General features: G+C 43.8%; 1 protein-coding gene and 1 long non-coding RNA gene across 2 annotated transcripts in view; both read right to left on the reverse strand.

The window, feature by feature from the left end:
- The window catches only part of SNF4Agamma (SNF4/AMP-activated protein kinase gamma subunit), a 41,877-nt gene that overhangs the window by 3,636 nt on the left and 11,618 nt on the right, over positions 1-26,623 (reverse strand). The window contains exons 4-9 of the mRNA XM_089072656.1: positions 25,162-25,249; positions 24,544-24,881; positions 24,104-24,325; positions 20,432-20,471; positions 9,733-9,866; positions 3,596-3,644 (exon numbers count right to left, since the gene is read on the reverse strand). Coding sequence (XP_088928782.1) covers positions 3,596-3,644; positions 9,733-9,866; positions 20,432-20,471; positions 24,104-24,325; positions 24,544-24,881; positions 25,162-25,249 — 871 coding nt within the window. The remainder of the gene's footprint in view (positions 1-3,595; positions 3,645-9,732; positions 9,867-20,431; positions 20,472-24,103; positions 24,326-24,543; positions 24,882-25,161; positions 25,250-26,623) is intronic.
- On the reverse strand, positions 5,307-8,038 carry LOC105428347 (uncharacterized). Its single transcript, XR_016138335.1, has 2 exons — positions 6,199-8,038; positions 5,307-5,572 (listed from the first exon to the last, which is right to left on the reverse strand). It is a non-coding gene; the product is annotated as an uncharacterized LOC105428347 (long non-coding RNA).

A 26,623-nucleotide genomic window follows, 5' to 3' on the forward strand; every position in this document is an offset into this window, starting at 1 on the left:
ATTGCATCAGAGAAGAACAACAGAATTATAGCAATGAAGCATCTTTTACTAGTTACGTGACATCTTAAAAAAAAAAGTTTCCGGTTTTCTCAAGGATTAAATAAAAATAGAATGCACGCGTTTCGGGTATATAAAATTAATTATTAGCACGATAAGCTGAACTTCAGATACCGAGAAAAAAAATTAAAAAAAAAAAAAAATGAGAAACTATCGGATCATCGAGTTAGGGCGTAGTTCTTTTTAATAGAACGATAAGAGGGGGGGAGGGCGGAAGGGGACGGGGTCGAGAAACGGTGAACGTGAGGCGAGCACTAACAACGGTAGACTTCACATTCACACAGGCGATCACTCCGGCGATTCTTTCGGAATTGTGCAGATGCTGGGAGTCTGCCGATCTGGCCGTTAGACAGACCACGGAACGTGACTACGGCACGACTGGTCGGCGGAGAACGCGGCGCAATCACGAACAGCTGGTGGCTAGCGAAGCGAGCTGAAAGTTCCCATCAGTTTGCGCGTGTATTAGTCGCGCGTATCCGTGTCGGAGGAAATGCGCCGCGAGTCGCATGAAACCGCGAGGTGTTTCCTTTCCTATTTCTTTCGCGCGGCGGTTTCGCAATGCGTACGATGAGAAGATCGGCGGGAGGATCGCATTGTAAAACTAAATAAGAAATCGAGAAGGCGTGTACAAGCGAATTTGAGAGAGAGAGATAAGAGATAGAGAGATAGAGAGAGAGAGAGAGAGAGAGAGAGAGAGAGAGAGAGAGGGAGGGAGGGAGGGAGGGAGAATATTTCTGATTCAAGTACAATATTGATATTGGCATCCGCAATAGGTATCGACCGAATCAACTGAACTGGAATGCAAGGGCGACATTTAAAATTTCGTCGATTACGTCTTACAAGCACGAGGCGCGTTCCATCCTGACGCTCTCTCGCACAGCTTCCTAACGATCGTTTACGCCGCGATACCTTTGGAGAGGATCCAAGCGAGCTCGTCCTCGAGAGGCGGGTTCTCCACCTCAAACTCCTTGATGAGGTCCTTGGAGTACACGGGATCGTCGTCCTCCAGGCTCCACCAGGCGGCCGCGATCTGCCTTAAAGAGGCGCGAACACTTTCGGAATCCGAGTAATAGTGCAGGGCCAGCATTATTCAACATCGTCGGGTCTCCTCGACCACGGTCGACAACCACGCCGTCCCGCGCGATCAACGAATTGCCTGGAATATCTGACGCGATAGACGCAACCTTCTCCCCGGAGACCTCGGGATGTTCCCTCGATAACAGCTGTTTATCCGGGAAAAAAAAACGCGTGCGCCGCTCGAAATATTCATGTCCCGCTCTCGCTTTGCATTACAGAGATTTAAAACCGCGCCGTCAGACCGAGAGACGCGTCCGACTCTTTTCTAATTTTATTAATCAATCTCCCGCGGCTTTTAATTCCTTTCTACCGGAATTCTCCCGTCACCGGAGTCCACTCTCCCCCCCCCCTTCCTTTCCGATTTACGACGTCGAATCTCCGTCGTTCTCCACGCAGATCTCCCACGAATCGTCAGCCTCGTCGCTGGCGAACGCAACAACTGCCCAGTCGATCCATCGTCAACAGCTTGCTCCGACTATCTCTCTTTCGCTCTCACGTTGGTCCCTGCTTCTTCCTCGTTCCCGTCGTCGTCGTCATCGTCGTCGTCGTCGTCGTCGTTAACTATCGTGCCAAGAATAACCATTGCTGGTGCGTCTTGCCAAAAGAGCGAGGCGCGCCAAGCCTCCTTTTCGTTAGGACGTTTGTTTGCCTCGTAATCGAATTACGACGAGCGAGAAAACGCCGGGATTGCCTGACAAGTAGGAATATTCGATCTGCACCCCACTTCGCATTCCTTTTGTCTCGTTTTATTGAATCGATATGTTACACTGCCCTTTCGGACTCCATTCGGACTCGTTCTGGATCGCGTATGCGCGATATAGGTGTGTGCAACGAACACGCGACATTTTAATCTTAAAATACAATTGATTCCGTCCGCCCGAGTGAATTCACGCGGACGGACGACGAGAGGTGGGAGATTTCCTCCTGGCGAAAGGAAGGAATTCGTCGGGATCGCGTCGCGAAAGAATAATCCCGCTGCACGTAATAATAATAAACTTATCGAACGTGGCGGTCTGGCCCCATGACCTAGACCTAGATAGGAGGAGCGCCGCCAGTGCGACGTAGAACGCGAGCGCGCCGTACGACCAAGTGAAGCTGTATCGCGAGTCCCTCCCTCTCACTCTTAACGCCAGCTGGCCTCCCGGGAGCTCATCGATCGCGGCCGTACACCAGGACACGTCGGAAGACCTAGTACCACGATTTCAAGGGAAAAGCCATACGAGGCTCGGGAAACACGTGGAGGATCTCGGATTCCGCTTGTTGCTCGAGCAACGCGTGTATCCACTTCAGGTTAGAAACGCCTTCTCCTTTCGGAAAATTACTTTTAATTAAATCGTTAGAATATCGTGTTACGATATTCGTAAAGAAATATTTGTAATATTTACGAGAACTATGATTCTTAATTAAGCCGGCACGAAGGGGAACGCAATGACGAGACGCGACGTCCTGTCATCCTCAGGGACATCCTCGGCGACTTTCCAGTGAAATTAACTTCTCGGAATCTTTGTCAGTGGAGTCTTTGATCAATGTTAATTTTATAACAAACGTCGAACATGCCAAGTTCATTCTTCCGATAAAGGGAAATTTCTCTCTTTAACAGGCACAAGTACACACACACACACACACACACACGCGCGCGCGCGCGCGCGCGTAAATCCACACATCTGCAGCCTCTGGTTAATATTCAACCCTTCAAGATGAATAGAATCCGAATTAACATCTTAATTGCGTATGAGATCCTACATCCCGTTCTTTAAGAACTCCCTTGTTTCACTAATTACGAGCATTCAGGTTGGATTACGCTAATTATACGACGAGTATTCAGGTCCGATTATCAACGTTTTTTACATGTCCGGTGACTCATATGGTTTACACGAAAAAAAGTTCTAATCTCATCGAGTGATTTCCAAAAGAGCAATTAGAAAAGATAACACTTGCACAACTGAACCTAATAAAGTGATTTAACATAAAATTGATGGGCTAAATTAAATTAAATCTGTTGACGTCACGTAAGAGATTTTAGTAAAATTGCAATAAATAATTATATTAATTACACGCGAAATATGCGATATTTATGAAAAACTATTTTATATATAACTATTTATATATTTATGAATAAATATTTTGAATATATTTTTGAATTCAAACCTTCCAATATAAAACAGAAATAAAATAAAATTAGCAATTTAACAATATGTTAAAGTTTCACTTTAACCCTTCTAGAGTTTCATTTTAATCCTTTTGTAAAGGCGTTAACGTAATCGTCGTTTTTATTATGAAAGTTCGTCTACTCCTCTTCCTATCGCTGCATAAAAAAAATTTTTTAAATAAAAAGTTTTTTTTAATCGCGATAGGAATTTTGTTTGATTTTAGATTTAGCGTCAATATCCTAAAAATATGTAAAATGTTCGACGCGATGAATTCATCGGCGATTAGTGTAATTATCGCAAACAGAACTCACCAAGATCGGACAGTGAAACTTTCTCCAGGAAGGGATCCACCACCGGCAGCTGCGAATTAAACAGAGGAATTAATTAAATCACATTCCGAATGTGGTCATTGAGGTTGTCGTTATCGCCACAAATGATAGTGACTCCTTTGCGGAAAAAGATCCGCTCGTTAAGCCGCGAATTACACTTGGCGCAAAGTCGCAAGTTGCTTACAAGTAGATACATTAATGTCAATCTTTTTCAATCTCAGACAGGATAAAAAGAAGTTAGATTTAACGTTCTTCTCGACTTTGGAAGAAACTACATCGTGAGAAATGCAATTCTTTCTTCCCATTCTTTCTGTGACCAAGCGCATTTAAGGATTAGGAAGACTTTCCAAAGATCAATTATGAAAAAAAAAAAAAAAAAAAAAAAAAAAGGGGGAGGAGGAAAATACCAGAGTTCGTTTCAGCAGGGATCTCGGGCTGAAGGTGTGCCGCCTCTTGATCTTCGTGTACCAGCTGGTCAGGACTCCGGAACCCGTGGCTTGTGCCACGTCCGAGTTCTTCGCGATACTTCCGGTGGGCTCGCTCGTTTGACGTCGGAACAACATCTCGCGCGGGGTGAAACCGAGGCTATTTTAAACGAATCGCGTCTCAGCCGCGGAGCCTTAAGGACTCCCGCGGGGATTCCTCTCGTCTCAACAAGCAAAAATCGTGCGACGTACGACGTGTCAGAGTCTATCGATCGCAGCCCGCGGATCACGTATCCCTCATCCTCGACCTCGTCCTCGTCCGGGATCCGCGGTGTGAAAACTCTCGGCGGCGGTCGACTCTCAACGCAGTTCGCAGCCGCTGGACGATCTCGCGTCTAGCCGACGGTGTTTACGTCGTCGCGACGAGCGGGGACAAGACGGCGTTAACACCTCCTCGCTTAACACCTCCACCGGTGTTATTCGCGAGCGCGCTGTCCGGGATATTTTCGACGGTGGCATAACTCTTCCGCGGTGCCGGTTGCGGGATCGCGGTGCGAGCCGGCACAGTCGGCTAATTACGTTGCAGCCTGCCAAGAATTCGCGACTTTGTCAATAGACCGAGCCGATGGGCGTGCGACAAACGTCACCCGAGCATGACCGTCGAATGACGCAACGCGACACGGTCCTCTCCCTGCCGCGATTTCCTCATTAAATTTATTTACTCACTTTTCACCCACGGAAGAAAAAGATTAGGCTTGAATCAAGACTGTATATTCTCATAAACATAAGCAAGACTATTATAATCTTCTTAGAAAAATTTGAATCTTAATTCGATTGCGTTTTTTTTTTTATTGATTTAAGTATAAATATTCTTATATGTATAAGAATATTATCCTTATATAAACAAGAATATTCAGAGTTATCATGGAAAATGGAATTTTGAAATTTTCTAACCTTTTTCCATGTTTTACAGAGAGTGGAACATCTTCCATGACTAATAATATTAAATTTTAATATTTAGAGGCAGAGATATGAGAAAAGTAGATGGTTAGACGTAACACAATCTTAGAAATATTGTAACATAATATAATACTGAGTGCAAATTTCAAGTCAACAAAAAATAAATGAATATTGAAAAAATAATGTAGTTATGACGGGAAAGAGAGATTAAATAAAAACGCTGAAAAAATTATAAATATTTTTTAAAACAAAAGCACAACAAAGTTCAAAATTCCAGACTTTTCTATATTTTTCTTGATTTTTCCAGGTTTTCTTTGGCCAATTTAAATTTCTATGACTTTTCCCAGTTTTCCAGGTCTGTGGCATGATATTATAATCATGATATTATAATCTTCATATAGAAGATTTTTAAACTTGAGAAATGAACAAAAGTAATACAAATTCAATCAAATCAAGATTAAAATTTTTAAGATAAATATTCTTTCTTATATATGAGAATATTTGTCTCGATTCAAGACTAATTCTTTTTCTGTGCAATGAGATTGATCGAATTTTCATCCTGAATTTTAAATTCCTATCAACAAAAAAGGATTCAAGAGGATCAATCTCGCGCAAGCGACGATTTATCAAATCAGGCACAAAACGCTCCACAATGAAGAAATTTACGTTTTCACAAAATCATCGATTTAACGCGTGTTTCGCGAGATTGTCGGATTGACAGTACCGCGCGGTCCACGTGCGATTTTATTAAACGTTCAGCACCTCAAGAAAAAATAGTGACGCCGACGGGGGTCTTCGTTGTGGATCATCGGTTCGGAAAGCGCTCCTCCTTTTTTTCCTCCCCATAACCGCAGGGTCGCCTTTTTTCAAGTTGCGCGACTGACTCATTCGATCCGCGCCAAGAATAGTAGGACGATAGATAGCACGACACACGTAACAAGTGTAATAAACAAACGTGCGATAAAGGAGGCGCCAAGCATCTGTCTTTCTCTCTCTCTCTCTGTCATTCTCTCATTCTCTCCTTCTCGCGCGCTATATTTATTACATCATCAATAAGACTCGGTATTTGGCGGACCGCACGGAGTTACGCACGCAGGAAAAAATAAAAAAAAAAGAGCAAAAAAAAGCAAAAAATCGAAAGAGATATCGTGCGAAATCGAAATCGATTCACGTCTCGTGCCTGGTCGAATTTAAAAATACCGTATGACGATGGACGGCACTGCGATTCCTGGCAAAAATTTAGCTTGACCAGCGGAAACCATCGGGTTTTCTTTCTTTCCCTTTCTCTTCTTCTTTTCATCGGCTGCTTGACGATATCGAGGCTGATTCACAGCGGATCGAGTCGGATTCACGGTCTCCGAGCGGAGGAACGGGCGACGGGCTGTCACCGACGATGTATGTCGTTATCGTATGAGCGTGTGAGAATGCGAGATTTTTTTACAATAAATCGTACGTAGGCGCGCGACGAAGTTTCGATACAACGCGGGGCGCGCGTTCGTCCGCAAGGCCGCCGCACGAGATAAAAAAGTACTCGCGTGCGTCACACACGCACGCGAGGAGGTGAACGAGGAAGAGAAAGAAAGAGAGAGAGAGAGAGAGAGAGAGAGAGAGAGAGAGAGAGAAGGAGGAACAAGGCGTGCGACAACTCGACGCGGCAACTTGTTGACGAGATTCGTTCCGCGAAAAGGCGAACGGGCGGAAACCGCAGCCGCCTCGCGGATGAATCGAGGTCCGAATTCATATTCACGAGCGACACGCGCGATTTAAGAATGTCAGGATTCATGCGAAATGTCCACGCGCGAATTTCGCGATCGCTGTCAGATCCTCGACGCAATCGTGACAGATTATCATAATGTCCGTCCGTCCGTCCATCCGAATTTCGCGATCGCTAAATGTTATCGCCTAGCCCTCCTCGTGTCGATAAAGATTACATGCGCTGTGCCTGCACCAAGATTTGTTATCTGAAATATTTACACGGCGTGCGATAGGAATCGGTCGCGGGTGTGTTTAAACCGCGGCCGTAAAACGCGTCGGACGCAGCCGAATTATTCGCGATTTCTGGGAAACGCCGCGTCAACGCCGCGCCGATTATCTTCTTGGCGCGCGACAGACGGACTTCATTTATCTCCCGCGCGACTCCAACATTCGCAGCAATTCGCCGACCAGACACTATCCGCCGGCCGATAGCCAGCGGCATCTAAATATAATTCTAAATCGCAAATTGTTTACAAACAGCCCGAAGCCGCCCGGAATCCGAGACTGTTACGGGCAACGACGTCGTGCCTCGTCGTTCTCTTTCTTTGTGAAATGAAATGAAATTTACAGCAATCCCGAGGCTTCTTCCGTCGTTAAACGCACAGGTCGATCACGAAACGCAACTTCGTCGTCCCCGCGATAATTATGACGCAATAAAAACTCCGTGCTCCCCGCGTGCGACATGAAAAACCAGTTTTTCCCACTCTCGGAGTCGACTCGCGTCGACTCTGGACGGGAACGGATCCCGAAAAGTCAGCGTTAATTATCCGAGTTGCCATCGCGATTTACCTCCGGTCGCGATTCCGGTCCGCGCGTTTACGCGTCCGAGTGGCCGTGAAAACCGCCGCGCGGCGGTCTTTAGGTCAGGGTCGCCGTGAAGGGACCCACCTCCGAAAACCCGCCCCGTTTCCGCGCTCATCGCTGCGCTCCGCGCGCGATAACGAGGCGACAAGTTTTTCTAGCAACAAGTGTCGCTCGTCGACCCGGCCCGAGGAGGAATCGCGACGCGGGATTAAACTACGTCGTTGTTCTCCGGCGGAACGACCGCCCCGCGCGAGGCGCGTTCCCCCATCGTCTCAACGTGGATACTGACCCGTCGTCGACACCAAAACGCGTGATCCTCCCTCGCCGAGGGCGGCGTTAAGAACCGCGCGGATTCGCGACGGTGGAGCACATTCATGCCCGCGAGAGAGTGACAATTAATTAGTCGCACCCCACAAACGCCACGACGAGCATTTAATCGAGCGCTCTCTCTCTCTCTCTCTCTCTCTCTCTCTCTCTCTCGCTCTCTCCCCCCCTCCCTCCCTCCCTCCCGCGAGAGAAAGAACTCTCGGAAAAAAATTTCACCGAGACGGATGAGGTGACAGGTGCGAATTAGAACTAACTCTTCGGGACGTTGACGTCTTCGGTAACGGTAACCACCGGGCCGGAAGATCCCGCCGGATTAGTCGCCGAGTCGGCGGGGATCTCCCTCGCGAGGACACACCACGAAGGCGGAAAATAGAAGGCGATCGCGGGATCGCTTGGCGCGGCCGTCGTCGTCGGCTTCCTCGCTGCCCGACGCCAGTCTCAACTGGTAGCTCGTGCTCAACTGGATCGCACCGTCCAGACCGGCGCCCGACGACGGCTCACGCGTCGAGGCTCGCGACACATTGTGTGTATAAAATTTACGGCGCATCGCTTATGTGCGCGCACAACGGCGCGACGCGCGGACGCGAACGCCTCGTCGAACGCTCCTCGCCGACGCCTTCATTACCCTCCCCCGCCCCTCCTCCCCATGAGCGAATTAATCAAACCCGCGCGTCTCTTGGATTTTAAGTGTCCCCTCGAGTGAAGAGGAAAAGAAGAACTCGAATGAGAAAAGGAGCGCCGTCCGGGGAAGGCGACGTCGCCAGTTCGCGCATCCGGATCACGATGTTCACGCGGACGAATGTACGCGTAGCAATCTGTCTCGGCAACCATTGCGTGCGAGATAAGGACGTCGATAAACTGCTTAAATATGTACTTAACGCATGCAACGGGAAAGGTGAGAGTAAACGGGAGAAGCGAGAAGAGGGAGGACTGTGAGGCTCGAAACGATCGCAAAGTGGCACCAGTCTCGGTAATACCGTATAACGAATTCTCTCTTTTTTTTTTTACGATTAATTACCACTGGGGAGAATAAACGAGCTAAAGATAATATTTATCTCACGCTCGTCTGAACGATTAATCTTCCCTACGTGATCAAAATAATTTTAATGGATGCTGCCCGAGAGAGGATCTTCTTGGAAACGAACGCAAATCGTCGACTATACGTATCTACGTTTTAACATTGCAATATCAGTCATCCTATAAATTATCAATCTCTTCGGGAAGAGAGATGAGAAAGGATACCGAGAGAGACAGAGAGAAGAGACGTTGTTGCAGCCTCGTAGATAAATTACCAACGCGCGGTATTCTATGAATTCAGCAAAGTGCACTCTGACTTATCGTTGGCAGAAGCTTCCCTTATCGACGCTCCTAATCTGAAATTCTATCTCGTGCTACGTGCTAGATAAAACAGATCGCGACAAACGCAATTTATTTACAACTGTCTATAAGTTTAACACGGAATACTATCATACACGCAAGTAAGAGAAGAACTCGTTCGTCATAATTGTTGTTAACTTCTCGCGCAGTTCATCTTTCTTTCTTTTCTCTCCATGTTGGAGGAAAAAAAAAACATAAAAGATGAACCGTGCAAGAAGTTCAGCTGACAAGAACAAATCTAAGAACGGACGCAGGCGGGACAATGCGCAGCGATTGAAAAGGCTTGAGAAGAATTCAAAGCGCAAAGATGAAAGGCTCGCCGATTAATAATGAGGAAGAGGAAACTTCCCCCGCCTCGAATTGACATTTCTCACACAATACACTACAGCTTTTGCGACATGCTCATGTTTTTTGCAAAATCTATATAATTCGATGGCGATAACGCTTCGTCAATGCCGAGGCTCCACTTACTCCCCGTGCATCCCTGAAGAGTATGGCAGCGTGAACCGGATCCAGGCAAGCATCAGACGCTCTGTGAGGTATCGCGGGTGCCCCGAGGGATAATCTCCGTGCCGTAGGATCCAATGAACTTCTCCTGTGCGCACCTGAAACAAGCGGATTGTATGTAGCCGATTACATAGAAGAAAATAAACTTTAAAAAAAAAAAAAAAAAAAAAAAAAAAACATTGATATATGCAAACGATCAGTTGATTTTTCTTGTGATCCTGCATAAAAAATGAATTGCGCCAAGGTCATTGAAAAATGAACATTTTTATACCTCAGGTATTACATCGAGGTAATTAAATATGTGATTTTTTGCAAAATATTTATTTTTCGATGACCTTTGTTTAATAATTTTACACGCAGAATGATGAGAAGATCGATCTGCGAAGAAAAAAATATGTGTAATTTCCTGTAAAAAGAAAAATACGTGGAAAAGAGGAAAGCAGTTTTCTTGTGAAGTAAAGATGTTTTTTCAACCTTGATTAGACTGATCGAGTATACTACTTGTCACGTTTAATTCAATCAAAACTGATCAATTATACCACGTGTTTTCCATCATAGCTAATAGTTATAACGATTGCAATTAGTTCAATCGTGTTGAGTTTCGGTCCTGCAATAGTCTGTGTAACATTAGACAATTCATCGACAGATGAGCGCGAAATTCGTCATCGTGGTTATTACATAAAACGTGACTCGTTATTTACATTCCCACTGTGTCCGTAAAGAAATACGATCAAGTCTACGCCTGACTCATGGTTATGTTTTTTACTGATGGAAAGAATCAAATAGCATAAGCCATTTCCTTTTGAAATTCGTACGACTCAATAAGATTGAAGATTTTTATGCAATTATTATTCATATCTGCTCTTTCGAATAATTTCTCATATCGCGGAAAATTATATAATATATCTGTTTATGATAAATGCAAATATATTATATTAGTGTGCAGAAGCAAGTGGTTGGGACAATCATTTATGTAAATGAGAATTATTTGCATTTCTTGTAATGAAAAAAAAAAAAAAAAAAAAAAAAAGTTTAGTGAGAACTCTCTGTTATGTAATTAATGCTTATCAAGACGTTTCGAGTCTATAATAAAACTACTATATGAGAATTAGGTAAACAAAATTTTTGTTTCTCACGAGGATATCGCTCATTTTTCTACAAAGTGTTAACCACCTGAAGAAACACACGGACTTGGACTTCAGCCAATACATTTGCCAATGAACGATTATTAAAACCGACGCGTCGCTTCTGATAAACGTTCGACACGCACGTATCGCTTGGCGAAACAAGATCGAAATCGGAGCTACTGACCGCCTCGGAGGGACGCAATTGGCCTCGGCCTCGGTCCCGCGTCTTGGAATTTTGTTTTTCTCTCGGCGAAGGCCGTTTGCGCACGTTTCTACGATTAAATCCGCTTCCTCAGCGCGAGACGTCCGAGCGATATCCCGCTTTATCGGCGGTGTTTATTTCACGAGCCTCGCGATACGCGCGCGATACTCGCGTGAGAAACGAAGCGGATATTGGCCAGATGCGCTCGTAAACACAGTTCGAACGCGTCGCGACGAGACGCAGCGGCGTGCGAGAAAGAATTAGTCCGCTAATTGGCAGGTTCTTCGGTTTCCTTCACCGGTGAAAAAAAAAAAAAAATAAAAATAAACGACAGAACAAAACACGCTCGCGTTCATTCCGCTCGTGAAAAATTCTTGAAAGATTAATTAGCAATGATAAAAAAAAAAAAAAAAACTCATCACTATCGCGCAGTTCTAAAAGAAAATGCGGTGAACGTCGATTTCTGAGAATTTCCGTATCGTTATTTCGATTTAAATCAATCTACGAGAATTCCTGAAAAGAGAAAATGATTCTTAGAAAGATGTCCAGTTTTTCTTTTTATTAATACGAGCGAAGGAACGACTGGTAATGAGTTGTACAGTTCTCGTCACAATCGTCATATGCGGTAATATAACATGGTCGGGTCAAGGCAAGCTACCATCAATAATCACCGAGCTTTATGAAGACTGAGCTTGCGGGATGAAGCGAATCGGTAACCGTGCACAGAAATAGAATCGTTCCGAGAGCGCGAGAAAACGCGATAAAGATGGTAATCGAGGAGGGACGGGGGGGAGGGGGGAGAGGGATAAGAGAGAAAAATTAGACGATGATGCAAATGCGCCGATGAGAAAAATATGCATACATTTTTTTAAAATATATTTACATTTAATAAATGCTCGCTTCGAGCATGTCGCGTTTACATAAAGACGCAAAAAAGTCCATCAGAGTGAGATTCATAAATCCTCTCTAATTGAGATCTCGTAGAGATCTCTCTAATACTCGCTCTAAGAGCATAATACTGCGGTAGAACTGAAATTGCAAGAATAACCAAGCATCGCATTCTAAGTGCGCTGCCGTTTAATGAAATCCCATTATTCGTCCATAAGGAAATGGGGAATTCATTAAATATTCGTGCGTATATACACATTTCACCGTTATTTACGACGTTTGCGTATATCACGTCTAAACTGATATCCGTATAAACTGGCGTACTCGCGGGAGCATGCACGTAACAGAGAAACGATATTGTACGCGGACAGTCAATTTAGCGACACGCGAGAGAAATTTCCGCACGCGCCCGTAGCCGGTACGAAAACATATTGCGTAACCAAACGCAGCCGGAAAATCGAAATAGTACGTCTGCTCGAGAAAGAGAGACATACATCATTATTTAATTACAATTATATTCGTGATTCCTATTCCTTAAACGAATAAAATAAAAATTTACATTTCAATCTGTATTGAAGCTCTCTTCTCTCTTGGTTTAACGTTAAAAGCAATCATCTTAATAAATAATTGCATTCAAGGAAGCTTTATACAAATCGTCACATGTACTCGTCACTGAAGATGGCTCGAAGTAAAGGCTGAAAAATTTGATTTAATTTTTATATCCGTAAATCTCTAAAAAATGTGTGCATTTCTTACCACGTGGATTCTCAGTTGTCCTATATTTATTGTGTCCTATATTTATCGAAAATCTTTTTTATTAATTAATAGCTAAATCGTCACACAAGAATATTTCATAATTCTTCCTGTATATAAAATAATTACACTTATTATGCACATAGGCACTGAGTACATCGCGAGGAAATGACGCGCTTCACCGGAGATTCAACGGCGCCGACGACGCGTTCGTCGTCAACGGAATTCGGTCGCGTTCGCTCGCGTTACCTTGCCTGAGTATGCTTTCGTAGATCCTGTAAGTAGTCTCGCAATCGGCCTCGTGGAGGTTGCCAACGGGGTGATGCCTGGCGCCGCCGTCCAGACTCTGGCTCCGGTTCCTGAAGTCCTCCCCGCGTTTCTTCGGGCTCTCGTGGCTCTCGCTCTGTCGTCTGATGTGTCCCAATCGCCTACCGAAATGCCGTATCATCTCCTGTATGCTGTGATGATGATGATGCTGCTTCTCGTGTTCGTTGGTCGGGCTGGGTGACGTCGGCGACGCTTTGCCGGTGCTCGCCGCGCGATGATGATACTGCTGATGATAGTAGTGATGGTGATGGTGAAGCGGATGGTGATGGATGTTACCGTGGATCGTGTGATACACGGACGGCTGATGGTTGGACGAGTTGGAGCCATAGGACGAGCCGTAGGACGACGAGCCGTAAGAATACGCGGAGCTGACCGAGCTGCGCGACATGTGTCGCGATTCGTGCAGATAAAGCCTGCCGCTGTTGTGCTCCTGCTGCTGCTTCTGGTTCAGCAGCTCCTGCAGGAACCTCGTGTCCTGACTCCGGATGTCCGACGCCGCGGAGGAGGAGGAGATGGAGCTTCTGGTGTCGCCGCCATTGTCGGTGTCGTGATGATGGTGGGACAATAGGTGGCTTATTCCGTGCATTTCACGTGACGGACAATGCGTGTATCAACGCGAACAATGACTCTGATATCTCTCCCGTCGTCGCGGAAGCGGCCGCTCAAGTTCCACAGCCGTTCATCGACGTCGCGGAATCTGCGGAGGAAACGGCGGCGGCGTCAAAGGCGTAATTCCGCGGCGGAGAAACGCGACCGCCGCGTTATTTCGCGCGAAACGCCGCGCGAAACGCCGGGGGATGGAAAGAGATAGACGACGAACGACGCCTCGCCGTTTTCACCAATCGTCTTCCTCGGTAATCTGACGCGAAATTAACGATTCATGCATTTACGAGTGTATGTGTCACGATCGTTTCCTGTTTCCGCACTCCGATGTAAGCGAATCTTCGATTTTAAATTCAACAAGCCGTTCGAAAGAATGAAACATACGCTGCATTGAATGAAGTAGACAATATGCACTGTACGTTTGAGTAATTAATATTGAAATTCTCATTTGAAATTTTTTTTTCACTTGATAATATTACACGACGTCTGTTTGTTACACGAAGGCGAGAGAAAAAATATTTGCGCATCCCATTTTTCTTCCGGATTTGCTTTGTACAAAAAAAAAAAAAATCGCTGCAAACTGCTGTATTATTCGACGTCAAATGTATCGACTCTGAAATCACGCAATAATATTTTTGTGTTTGCATGTAAAATTGTTGAAAAAAATATGAGTGTAAAAGAACACATTTCTATTATCCACCGCGTATGAGTTCACTCGCGAGGCTTAATGTCATTGATTTTATATGCTAATGATTCTATCTGCGCGTCGAAAATTTCAGGAGGGAAACTGGCCGTGTATTACGTCAGTCGAACCGAGAGAATGACAGGAAGAAACAGAAGTCACGTCCGATGCCAATTAAATTCTGGCAAAGCGCGAAGGAATAAACTTTTAATAAACTCCACGGAGACCCGAATTCTCGGCGAGTATTTTCGATGAGCGATATTTAGATCTTTATTCGATGTCAAAACATCTCGGAAATGCAACATTCGCGATAAAAATAATTCGAATGTAACGATCACCGTCGTAATGATGCAAACTTTACGAGCTTTCCTATTTCTCTCGTTTATGACTGAATGATCGTGTCATCGATAATTGCGCAGATCGATATACGAACGAGGGAGACAACGGAACGTTCTCAAATTCGCCGAAGCAAAGTCGAACGATTTGCGGCAACGGGCGAGTGCGCGACAGAAGAAAATTAGGAATTCAGAAGGAAACGTTTATGGTACGAGACTGATTGCGTGATTAGCGGAAGCAGTCAGTGCCGGCATCAATTATTAAAGAACCGAGAACGAGTCTTTGCAGCGTATCGTACGACCGTTATCACCGTTAGTACTCGTTATCATCGCCACCGTCAGCGAGTTCCCTCTCCTCGGCAACTCCATACCTTTTACTCGGTTCCGGCGCGTTCGCGGGTAAAAACGCTTATAAAACGCCGCGCATTACCACGGTAATGCTAACGATTTCCAGAAATGGGTCGCCGAAATTTCGGGGGGGTCGAAGGTGAGGAAGTAGGTCGTATCGATCCGCCGTGCAACCCTCCAATCGTCGAGAAGCGAACGTTCAAAGGAACTGCAGTTCCTCGAGCGAGAGCGTATCGACAGCGAGTCCCGAGTCCAATTAGAACGGAAATTCGAGGACTGATAAAAGGGACGTGCGATCGCCTCGTTTTCGAGCTCTTCTCGCTCACGCCCGGAACGTTGCATCGAAAGTGACTCGCGATCGAGGGGGAAAAAAAAAAAAAGAAAGAAAAACCGTCATCAATGTCGCAACGCGCAAATTGCCGACTCACGGCGAGAACGCGCGGCGAGGGATATACCTCGTTTATCTCGTTAAACGGCGACGTTAACGTCGGGTTTTCGCGACGCGCGCTAAGCGAAACGCGCGCGAAACGGCGAACGAAAGGAATACTCGAGCGAGAATATCGCGTATCATCATTCCGCGCCGCGCAGCCTTGGCAATACGTCAGTTGACTGCTTCCTCAAAACCAATCCCCCGGTACACATGTCATCGCGTCGCAGACGTTCACGTACGTGTCGTTTGTATGCAAATGCGACAAACACGTGACTTGGATTAAATATTTAAACTCCTTAAAACAGAGACTATTCCGCGTGTGGTGACAAGCACGCAGGTAGTTTTACGCGACACTCTCCAATGATAACTTTTTATTATATAGGAAATGGAAGAGAAAATATATTTTTCACATTTTTCAAATGACAAACACCTCGGTAAAATAACTAAAAATAAAAAAAAATAAAAAAAAAGAAAAATGTAGTCATTCTTCTCGTCCAAATATAATTTTTTTTATTGTTATTAATAAGAGATGGAAGAAAAAAATATTTTCCATATTTTTCGAATGACAAACGCCTCGGTAAAATAACTAAAAATGAAAAAAGAAAAATAATATAGTCGTTCTTCCTGTTTCAAATATAATTTTTCATCGTTATTAATAAGAAGAGGAAAAAATATGCTTTTCATTTTTCGAATGACAAACAATAAAATAATCAAAAGTAAAAAAAAAAAAGAAAGAAAGAAAGAAAAGAAAAAAAGAAAAATATAGTCTCTCTTCTCATTCAAATATAATAACTTTTTATTGCTATAAAAGGTGAAAGAAAAAAATATATCTCTCATTTTTCGAATGGCAAACATCTCAGTAAAACAATTATAAACAATAATTAATAGAAACAAAAAAAATATATATTTCAATGGATTTGCTTCTTTGCGGTCGAGTTAATATTTAAATTCAATGTCCAAATTCAAGTTTAAACTACGAAGTGTCCAAATATAGAGTATAAAAGACTAAAGACGGTTTTCGTATCGCGATCATATTGTACCTTGTGAAGACCTTGAGCCACGGAAGACCGCATAACGTAATGGATACCTCATAAACGAAACACTCTTAATTCAATTTAGGAAACGTCCGTGAAAACTTGAAGTATAATTTAAGATAAAATTCGCGATAAAACTCTTACTTTCCGAAAATTAAGGATAATTGTTCGTCCGCGAATTAATACATTTAAATGGGTCGCGCTAATGTATGCTTAATGAATTAAGATATTGGATGGTTGCTATACTTTACCGATGACGTCATTCTCCTTCAAATTCAAGGGGAATACGAGAAACATGTACAAAGTGGCGTAAAAGAAGCATTTGCGCGCGAAAAAAAGAAGAAAAAAAAAAAAAAAAAGAACGCGTCGACGTAACGAGTTTCGCTCATCTGTCAGAGACACGTCAAACCGACGTGTTGCCTCTTCGCAACAGAAAAACCTCCTTCGCTTCGTGCGAAGATCATTCCAAATCCATCGGAACGTGCACTTTAAACTGCAACTCTCTCGTATCTGACACGATCAATTGTAAAAATATCCCGCGGGAATAATACCGGGACGCGAGTCTAAACTGTAAACGATACGTAATAATTATCGTGCTTTCCGGATCCGTTAAGCGTGCGATAATCCGCCGTCGCGCGTAATCGTCCGTCGTCGTTGCGACATCGTTAATATCAAATTACGATTCACGGGGAGATGTGAGACGTGGGCGAAAAAGATCGCACAGCTGCCTTTTCGACGTCTCGTCGTAAGCGATGAAAAATGAGCTTACGTAAGAGAAACGTGGGCTCGTCTTACTCCGGCACGCAATCTCATTCAGAATCTTTTTCTGAATCTCAAACGCGACGCCGAGGAGGGGGGGGGAGAGCGGGAAGGGATTTGATCTCTCCCGTTAAAAATTCACGATACGTAATGCACGCGCCGCAATGTTTACTCGTCCGAAGTCGTCGCTTCGGACCATTCGTCATCGCCGTTATCGAAGCCGCGTCGTTCTTATCGAGCGTCGAACGTGCGATTATGATAAAAATGTTGCGACGAGAAAACTCGAGCGATAGAGAAAGAAAGAAGGTGGGAAAGGGAGAAACTAGGTGAAACGTAAGACGCGCAGTTGCGGTACCTCCAAGCGCGAAATTTTGGCTCTCTCGTCAAAATTTTTTTTTCAATCATTATTTTTTTTTCTCCGCACCCGTCTCTCTTTTTTTTTCTTCTTTCTTTCTTCGTTTGTCCGTGCACACACGTTCCTCTCGGTGCTCGGCGACCAAAACTCCTTCGCGGTTCCTTCGTGACGCACGCGTTTCCGGTTTCAAAACAGTGAGACAATCGGCGCGCGCGAATTTCTCCGAGAGACCGGTTTCTCCTCAAGGTCGACGAAGACCCTCCGGTTTGCGGTCGGCACGCTGATAGAATCGGAGCCGCACGCGAACCCGTTCCCCCGTACGGTGTGTACGTGCTCGCGCGCACGTGTGTATATCACACTTGTCTAATACTGTAAAAAGGGCTGACCTTCCTTTTTCCCTCCCACGACCTACATCGCCGAAAGCGGCGGTCAGACGAAAGGAGAGTTTTAATTGCGCCTCGGCGGAGAATGGAAATCATCCGCGTTTCCCCTCAGGACTTATCCTCCTCTTCCATCCCTCCGCCCCCTCTTTCTTCTCTTCCTCCCGTTGTTAAAAAAGTGTTTTGTTTCGAACGCGAGCGAGAGTAAATCGCGATGAGAAAACAGACCCGACAACGGAATGGCGTAGTTACGAGGGCACACTTCATATGACTCTGTTTCTTGGGCGAGATAAAAAAAATTGGCGAACGTGTTCGGCACAATCCGATTACGTGATAAACCGATGAAAGGAAAACGGAGAAAGGAAGGTGAAACGAGACGAGATGCCCGAGTTCACACGGCGAGCATCTCTGCTCGCTGCGTATTCCGAGAATGAACTTTACGCTCCAGCTCCGTCTAAGGAGACGATAAGGCGAGAAGGCGATAAACCGTGCCGATGTAAGAGACGAGGAGAGTACTTACTAAAAGACAAATATTATCCGCTTTTCTCTCTTTCTTTATTCTGTCCTTTCTTTCTCTCCCACTCTCTCTCTCTCTTTTTTTCTCTCTCTATCGCGCACACGCGTTTCTCGACCAAACACCGTAAACACGTGATAAAGAAGACTCACGCACTTTAAATCACCGCACGTCCCTCTCGTCGCGCGAGCGTACGAGAGAACGATCTCTCCTCGCTCTCGAAAAGCGACGAGGAAGAGACGAGGAGGGGGAAAAACACGAATTTTTTCCTCGCGGTTTCGTCGACGGAGTCACATATCACCTGAATACTGAATCGGGGAAGCCGGCGTCGTGCCGCTGCCGCCAGGAATTCCCATTCGAGGAATGCGAATTTGTCCTTCGCGAGCTAGCTGCACTAACCCACTAACACGCACTAACACGCGTTCAAACAAGCCGAACTGTGTTCAGTGTTTATATCTGGCGCCACCGTGTTTGTCTTGCTACCGCCGCTGTCGTCGTAATCGTAATTGTAGTCACTGTCAATGAGCGATGAGTGAAAAGCGCAAATTGCGGGAGTCGATCTTCGAGTCACGTGGACGCGCCGGAGTCGGTCCTCGCGGGACGACACCAGCAGCCGGCGAGCCCCGTTCCGATTTCGAGTCTCGCGGGCATCGATCGCCACGTTACGTCGCGCCACTACTGACGCGGGACGCGCATCGGCTACGCGTACGTCACTGTGCGCGCCGCCGCTGTCGCAATATGCGGCGGTGGAATACGCCGAGAGTATCCCCGCGCCGTCTGCGCGACAAATCGTGAACCCGATAGCGACCGATCGGCTACCCGCGCTCGACAGATAACGTGATTTGATAAATGCTACTCTATATATATATATATATATATATATATATATATATATATATGTTTATTTCTATTAATCTAATAAATTTGATTCCAAGTGATCCTAAGTCTATTAATATTTAATTACACTTAATTTTAATATCTATTAAATTTCTTTTTTTTTTATCATTAAAAAAGGATAAATAATTAAATCAGAGATTAGATTCGGCGCGCAGTGGAGGAGTATTAGAAACAGGAATAAATATTACATCTTGGAAATGGAAATTAGGAACAGAGATTAAACGCAAAATGGACATAAGTAATAAGTAATATCTAGTTCTTATATTTACTTGTGTATTATATTTAATCTTTATTCTTAATTTTTATTTCTAAAATTTAATATTTATTCATGTTGCTAATATTTCCTCTACTGTGCGCCTAACTTTAATCTCAGTTTAAGTTGTTCATTTTTTTTTTTTTTTTTTCAATAAAATAGATTAAATTTAATAGATCTTAAAATCAAGTTTAATAAAACTGATTAAGACTTGGATTAAATTTAATTTAAATTCTTAATTTGATTTAAATTAAAGTTTAGATTGGTAGAAATGCACACAAATGGATTTTTCCTGAATCTTGTATATCAAATGTAGAGAATTGATTGTTTCAGTCAACAGAAAAGGCAATTGTAAAATATACATATATATGTAAAACATGCATTGCAAAAATGTAAACAAAACATTTAAATATAGATTGTATAGAATTATCAAAAAATTATTCAAAAATTATCGACGTAAATTCATGTCGATGTGACAGGTACATTTCCCGATAAGATGGCAGTATCTCGTATAAACACTCGCGAAAGAAAAGAATTGTCTCGATGACGCAAACGTCAAGAGTGTCTGGACAGAAATTAATATTTCACGTGCATCATTCTCGATGTGCGCTAACAGTTGAAGAAATAGCTTAATGACGTTCTACGGTGTCCCAGTCTGAATAAAAATAGATCGTGCAAATTGCGCTTATCTACCGACGCGTTATCTCGTTATGCCATGTCTTTTCCCAACAATGAGATTAAATAAACGTTCATGCAATTTAATTGTGGTTACTCACTCTGCGACGCTGCCTGGGATTGATGCTGCACCGCTGCTCTCTGAAACAAGATCGAAAAACTGAAGTTAGTTCTCGAAATGACACATTCACGACCATTTTTGCGCGAAGGAGAATACTCTTATTCGCCGTCGTACGTGCCTGGCACCGGTCGTAAACACCTCGCGATTTACATGTCGAGTTGATTGGCTAGATAAATACATTCCTGTTTATTGAAATTGCAACGTGGAGAAATCTTTGCGACATGCAAATGTCGCGGAGAATTCCGGACACGTAAATTATTTTAAGCTTACATCCCACCACGATTATCTATGAAAATAATACAAAAATCTATGAAAATATCTATGAAAATAATAAAAAAAATTTCTCGTATCTCGTACATAATTATACTTGAATTATACGAAGGACTCGTGTCTTTCGTACATATTCATTCCTTTTCTAATCTTGACAGGTACACGTTTGCCATTTACAATTTCGATGAACAGTAGCGATTTTTAACGACACTTTCGGGAATATCGCACGAAGCGGATGGGGGGGGCAAGGGGGAGGATAATCGAGTCTATGTACATTTTGCAGAATCAGCCGAATGCCGGACGCCTCCAGGCTCTTGGCGTCCAGGGAGCGGCTTCTCGGTTTCGCGCCGAAGTCGTCCTTCTTCCCGCCCTTTATCCATCGAAAGTACGAAGACATCTTTGAGAGGATCCTTCGCTTAGCTGCCTCCGGATCCGCCGTCGATCCGCATAACCGAATTCCGTCAGAGCCGCGTAATCTGTCGTCGTTATCTCGCGCTCACTCATCGACGCGAAACGGAACGCGGCGTTCGTTGTAATTCCCTAATTACAGGTACGCGCGGTTTTACATAAGAGCCGACCACATACGGAGCCGGAGAGGCGAGAGGCGAGAGGCGAGAGGCGAGAGGCGGGAAATGGAATCCGATCACGATCGCGATACCTGATTTCGCACGGCGAAAAATACTTTCCGCCCTTTCTGCCTTTTCGGGAGAGACACCCGTTACGCGCGCGTAAACGCGAGCTAATTAAGTTCTGACGTCTGCGACGTATAGACGATTCGTGTCGCGTTGTCTACGCGATAAAGAGGACGATTATCAATACGATGTGGCCCATATGTCGCAGGTGCAGCGCACATTGTGTCGACTATCGTCGAGTCGGTTCGGTTTGCTTTACAAACAGTTGCGCGAGCGTTTCTCTCTCTCTCTCTCTCCCTCCCTCTCTCTCTCTCTCTCTCTCTCTCTCTCTCTCTCTCTCTCTCTTTTTTCTATTTTTATTGTTATTTTTTTTGTGATTTTATAGCTATCGCTATATTACAAATTTCAATCGCTTCAATTCAATGGCAATTTAATTGCAACTTTTTATTATTCAGTTTCAATAGTATAAAAAGAAATAATGATAATAGACGGAGCTGCGTTTAAATCTTAGGCTTCCCAACAAAGACTCCTTTTCTTTTCTACGCGACGGTCAACGAGAAAATTCCGACACGTGATATTTGTTCGCGAGATAGCCGGTACTCCGCGCGGGTACTCCGTTATCGCGACTCTCGTAGAAGTGCCGTAAACAGCCCGAGATTTTTTCCATTGCAAATTTCGTATTGTTGTTAACCCGACGTGACATTATGTCTTGCACCAGACCCGAGAGTCTTAACGGCGAGAAGATCGCAGCCTCATCTAGGTCGGGCGACAAAAAAAGCCTCCGTCCGAGGATGATCGTAAATCTTTTCAGATTTCGCGCGAGTTTCTCTGCCTTTCCCTTCGGCGTTTACCTTCGAAATCTGCTCAGCGGATTTAAATCCGTTTCACGCGACGCAAGAGAACGGTTTCTACGAACCGAGCACGTGTCGCGAGTTGTCGAATAGATTTTAATCTGCGGAAGAGCCTTTTCCTCGAAGGAAGTTAGCGCGATTCTCGGTTTCCTTAATTCCCTTCCCTTTAATTCCCCCCCTCTTTCTCTCTCTCTCTCGCTCGTTCGCTCGCTCTCTTCTTTTCGCACGCATGATTATTTTGACGTCGATCAATCACCCAGATGATTTTCCTCGATTCACGAATCGATCGGTACACGCGCACCACCGCGAAAGTGACAGGCGCACGCGATCGCTTCTTTTTTTTCTTTTTTTTTTTTACATGTCGATGTCGCAAGCAAGAATCACCGGTTCTGTCTCTCTCCCTCTTTCTCTCTTTTTCCACTTGACACGCGTACGTACGAAAACCGCTACCTCCCACTAGCAGTGACCGTGCTCGACTGCACTCGTTGTGACTCTTTCGCAAACCCGAGGCACAACGAGGCAACACCTGTTTCCAAGGAACCGTCGCGGATCGCGCCGACTCATCTTCGTAATGCGCGCAAAACGGAGACGTCTTTCTTGCCTGATAATTACTTGGGCAGATGTTTCATAGCTCCGCACAGATGCTTTTATATCAAGTTAATCTTGTTATGTCAGTCTTGAGTACACAAATGTATCTCTATCGCTCGTGATATTTCTATCGTCTTAAACGGCCAAATTGTGTCAATGAGTCTTGTAAATAAGAGAGAATGAGAAAAAAGATATTACTCGCTTCACAGAAAAGAAGAACTGTATGCCGAATATAACAGAATATTTTTAGTTGATTTTTCTATTTATTTACCATTTAATGTTACTGAAAATAAGCTACGCTAAAATTTATTTCCAAAGTACATATAACAAGCTATTAATTACCTTCAATAGCTTTAAGTAATAAGCTTGATTGAAGCATAAATGGATCAAACAAAAATCGATCTGGTTTATATTGCATATCGTTGCAATTTCATCAAAAAATTAAATACAAAATATAAAATACATATATAACATAGAATTTTTATGAATCTGTTTTTAAATTCTTTTAGTTCACAGAATATAGTTTGGCCGCTTTAAATTTAAAAGTGCATAACAATATTCTCTTATAAAATAAATTTTAAATAAATAAATTTTGTAAAGTGTATATAATAAAATTGTTTTTGATATTATCCCTGTGAATGTTAACTGTGTCAAAACATCATGTTTCTCGATGTGATAATGTACTTTTAATTAAAACGCTCGTAACTATTATGTTTTTTTCCCAGTTATACTTAATTATGATTGTAATTACACTATTGCGTCATTTGACAACACGATGTTCTTATTCAGCGTGCATGCTTGACAGGTAACAATTTCGTTAGTTCTTGAGATAAGAATCGAACGATGAGAAAGTAGAGAACGCGCTTGCCTACTCGCAATATACACGCGGTAAAAAAGACGTCTATCTTTACTTAAGGCAGCTTCGACGGTATCGTCGATGACTACACCCGGATGATACGTAATTTCTATCTAAATTGTAGTTTTTGCACGCATCATAATTCGAATGACGTCTGACAGCTCGATTTACGTCTGACACGTGTGAAAATTGAATATAAATTTGAAGAATAAATAACAATCTGCGATACAATGTTACATTGAGCATCGATAAAAAAAACCAACTCTGATAATTGAAACAGTCGTGATGCGTGCATCCAAGTGCAATATATCCAGATCTCGCGATATCCAGATGGAAATTCCGTTTTACGGAATTTTATAAAACATAATTCGAGATATTTCGAGATATATCACAGGATTGATAAGCGAATATAAACGCGATCATTGTCGCCGGTGATATAGAGGAGGATCGCTTACCGCTTTCCGCTTGTCCTCCGCGCTCAAGGCACTATGGCTCCTGTGCCTAATGAGATCCATAACTTTGCTCACAGGATTCCTGCTGCTCTCGGATCCAGCTCTAGGCCGTCCGCTTCCCTGCTCCTTATTCTCCTTTTGTTCCTTTTGACTTTCTTTATGATGCTCCTTCTCCGTACGTACATCCACCGACGAGCTGCCGTGCGATCCTCTATGCAAGGAATGCTGAACAATCGTACAATAAAGAAATTAGTAATATTATATGTATACTTAATAAAAATATATACATGACTATATGATTAACATATACAAATCTTTCCAAACTAGTTTCGATATAAATTTTACGAAATTATTTGAGGAAAGCTTATAAAAGTTTAATATATCATAATCATCTCCATTACTACATCACAATGCACGTATTTTCTTCTTATTTTTTTATGTACCTGAACGACATTTTTCATATTAGCTATAATACTGGGCTTCCTCTTGCTGGCGTCCGACTTGCTCCTCGGTCTGAAGGCATCAAAGAGCGCCGATTTTCTCGTAGGACTGGCGGTGTCATCTGTACCACCGCCGCTCCTTCGACGTTCCGCGCTATTACTACGACTATTACTACGACTGGTGGAACCAGATCGAGTACCGGAAGTCTTTCGACCGCCCTTGCCGGAACTCGATGAGCTCGATGGTTCGGCCGGTTGCGGAAGAGGCGTCGATTTTCCAGAGCTAGGTGCGCTTCCGTAAGACGACTTTTTGATCGGCTTCGAATGCGATCCCCACGTATCTGCAAGTCAAATTATTTCAACGTACGTAAATAGATAATTTGATTACCCAGCCAGTCTATTTATGCAAAATATATCTGCTACGTTTATTCATTGTAATAATTATTGCTTACGCATAATGCTATCGAAAAGAATCTGTCTGTTTTTTTGTTAACAGATAAACGGCCAATAATTACACGGATATGGATCTCTTCGTAAAACATTGAAATGAATCGTTCGCGTGCCCCGGAAGAAAGGAAAATTTAATGACCGCATACACGATTGCCAATTACCCCAACTCACCTGCTCGTGGCCTGTGACCTTGGGAAACATGGCCGGAATTATCCGTGTCCTCGGTCACGATCGTTGGTAGTGGTTGCGACCCAAGCTCCTGAAACGAAGAAAGTGCTTTCGTTTAAAGACAATCGATCATATCGTCCGCACGGAATCCTCCGAAAAAAAAAGACATGTAAGAATTCCTTGCGAATGACTTGTGAGAATTATTAATTATAAATCGAAGCGAAGACGGCGGTGATTAGATATTGCTGTTGATCGCACGATAGATGATAGCGCGGTTGTATTTACGTATTTACATCCTCGTATTTAGCTCCTCGCATCTCCCCGACAAATGCAACACAAGATACTGCGTGTGGTGGAAATTTCGCATTGATTTATCTAAGCATTAAGTTATTAAAAAAAGAGAAAGATAAATGAGATAAGCATATTCCATTACATAATAATAATATCTTTGGAATTCTTCCAAAGGGAAATTCACTCTGGAAAATGTCCAATATACAGCGCGTACGATCGTTTCACTTTATATTCGTGATTTCTAAAGTGTTCAACATTTGCAAGTCGGATCTATTTTTATATTGTTATTTGGTCAACTATACAATAGATTGTGAATCATACTTTGTACAGGTGGAGTGTGTCAGTCAATGTCGCAATCGTCCAATATTTAATTAGGAAAAAAAATTAAAGCTTCGGTAAAAAATCGTAATTCCCGATTTTTATACATTATTTAGCTTCGAAATTTTTGTCCGTGACGAAGTGGAAAAAAAATGCTCGAAGCAAGAATTTCCAGAAATTCTTTAGAAACAATTTCGGAAATTATCGTCCCGGAAATTATTTGACCCGCGCGACAGTGGCATTTCGCAAAAGTACGTTCGTTAACGACAGTGAGGCGTAATGATGGATCGCGAAATATAATTGCGAAAAAACAAATTGCTTAGCGGATAAAAGGAATATTGATAGGCGCCCCACGTTCGTTATGCGCGTTCATGCGAATTCCCGGGGAGCACAATGGGAGACGAGATCGAAGAAGGGCGCGACAGGATGGCGACCTTCGAGAGGTTCTCATCTCCAGCCTCCTCTTCACTCCGTCCTTTGCTGACGTGGATGTATCGTGCGAGAGAAACGAAATGTTAATTTTGCAAGGGAATGCCTCTCAAATACCTTATAAGTCCCGTGGTACTCCGGGCAACGATCCAGATACGGTACCAGGGAGTACTTCCGCACCCTCCCGAGGGATGCCGACATCCTCTGTCAGGGTCGTCAAGTCGACAGCGGCACGCTTCTCAGGTATTCATCCCGCGAATATCGCGCGTCCATCGAGATTCCGACGCTGAATGACAAGCATCATCTCGGATGGTATTCGGTATCTCGCGGCCACTATCTTTTCGCACCTTGTTATCGCGATAACGATTCTCCTTCGAGCGACGGTCATCGTACGCTTTTCGTAAACGTCGTCTCTTTATCGCGCCAC

The sequence above is a fragment of the Pogonomyrmex barbatus genome, unplaced genomic scaffold, assembly GCF_055798465.1.
Source record: "Pogonomyrmex barbatus isolate J1 unplaced genomic scaffold, ASM5579846v1 scaffold14, whole genome shotgun sequence".
Classification (NCBI taxonomy): domain Eukaryota; kingdom Metazoa; phylum Arthropoda; class Insecta; order Hymenoptera; family Formicidae; genus Pogonomyrmex; species Pogonomyrmex barbatus.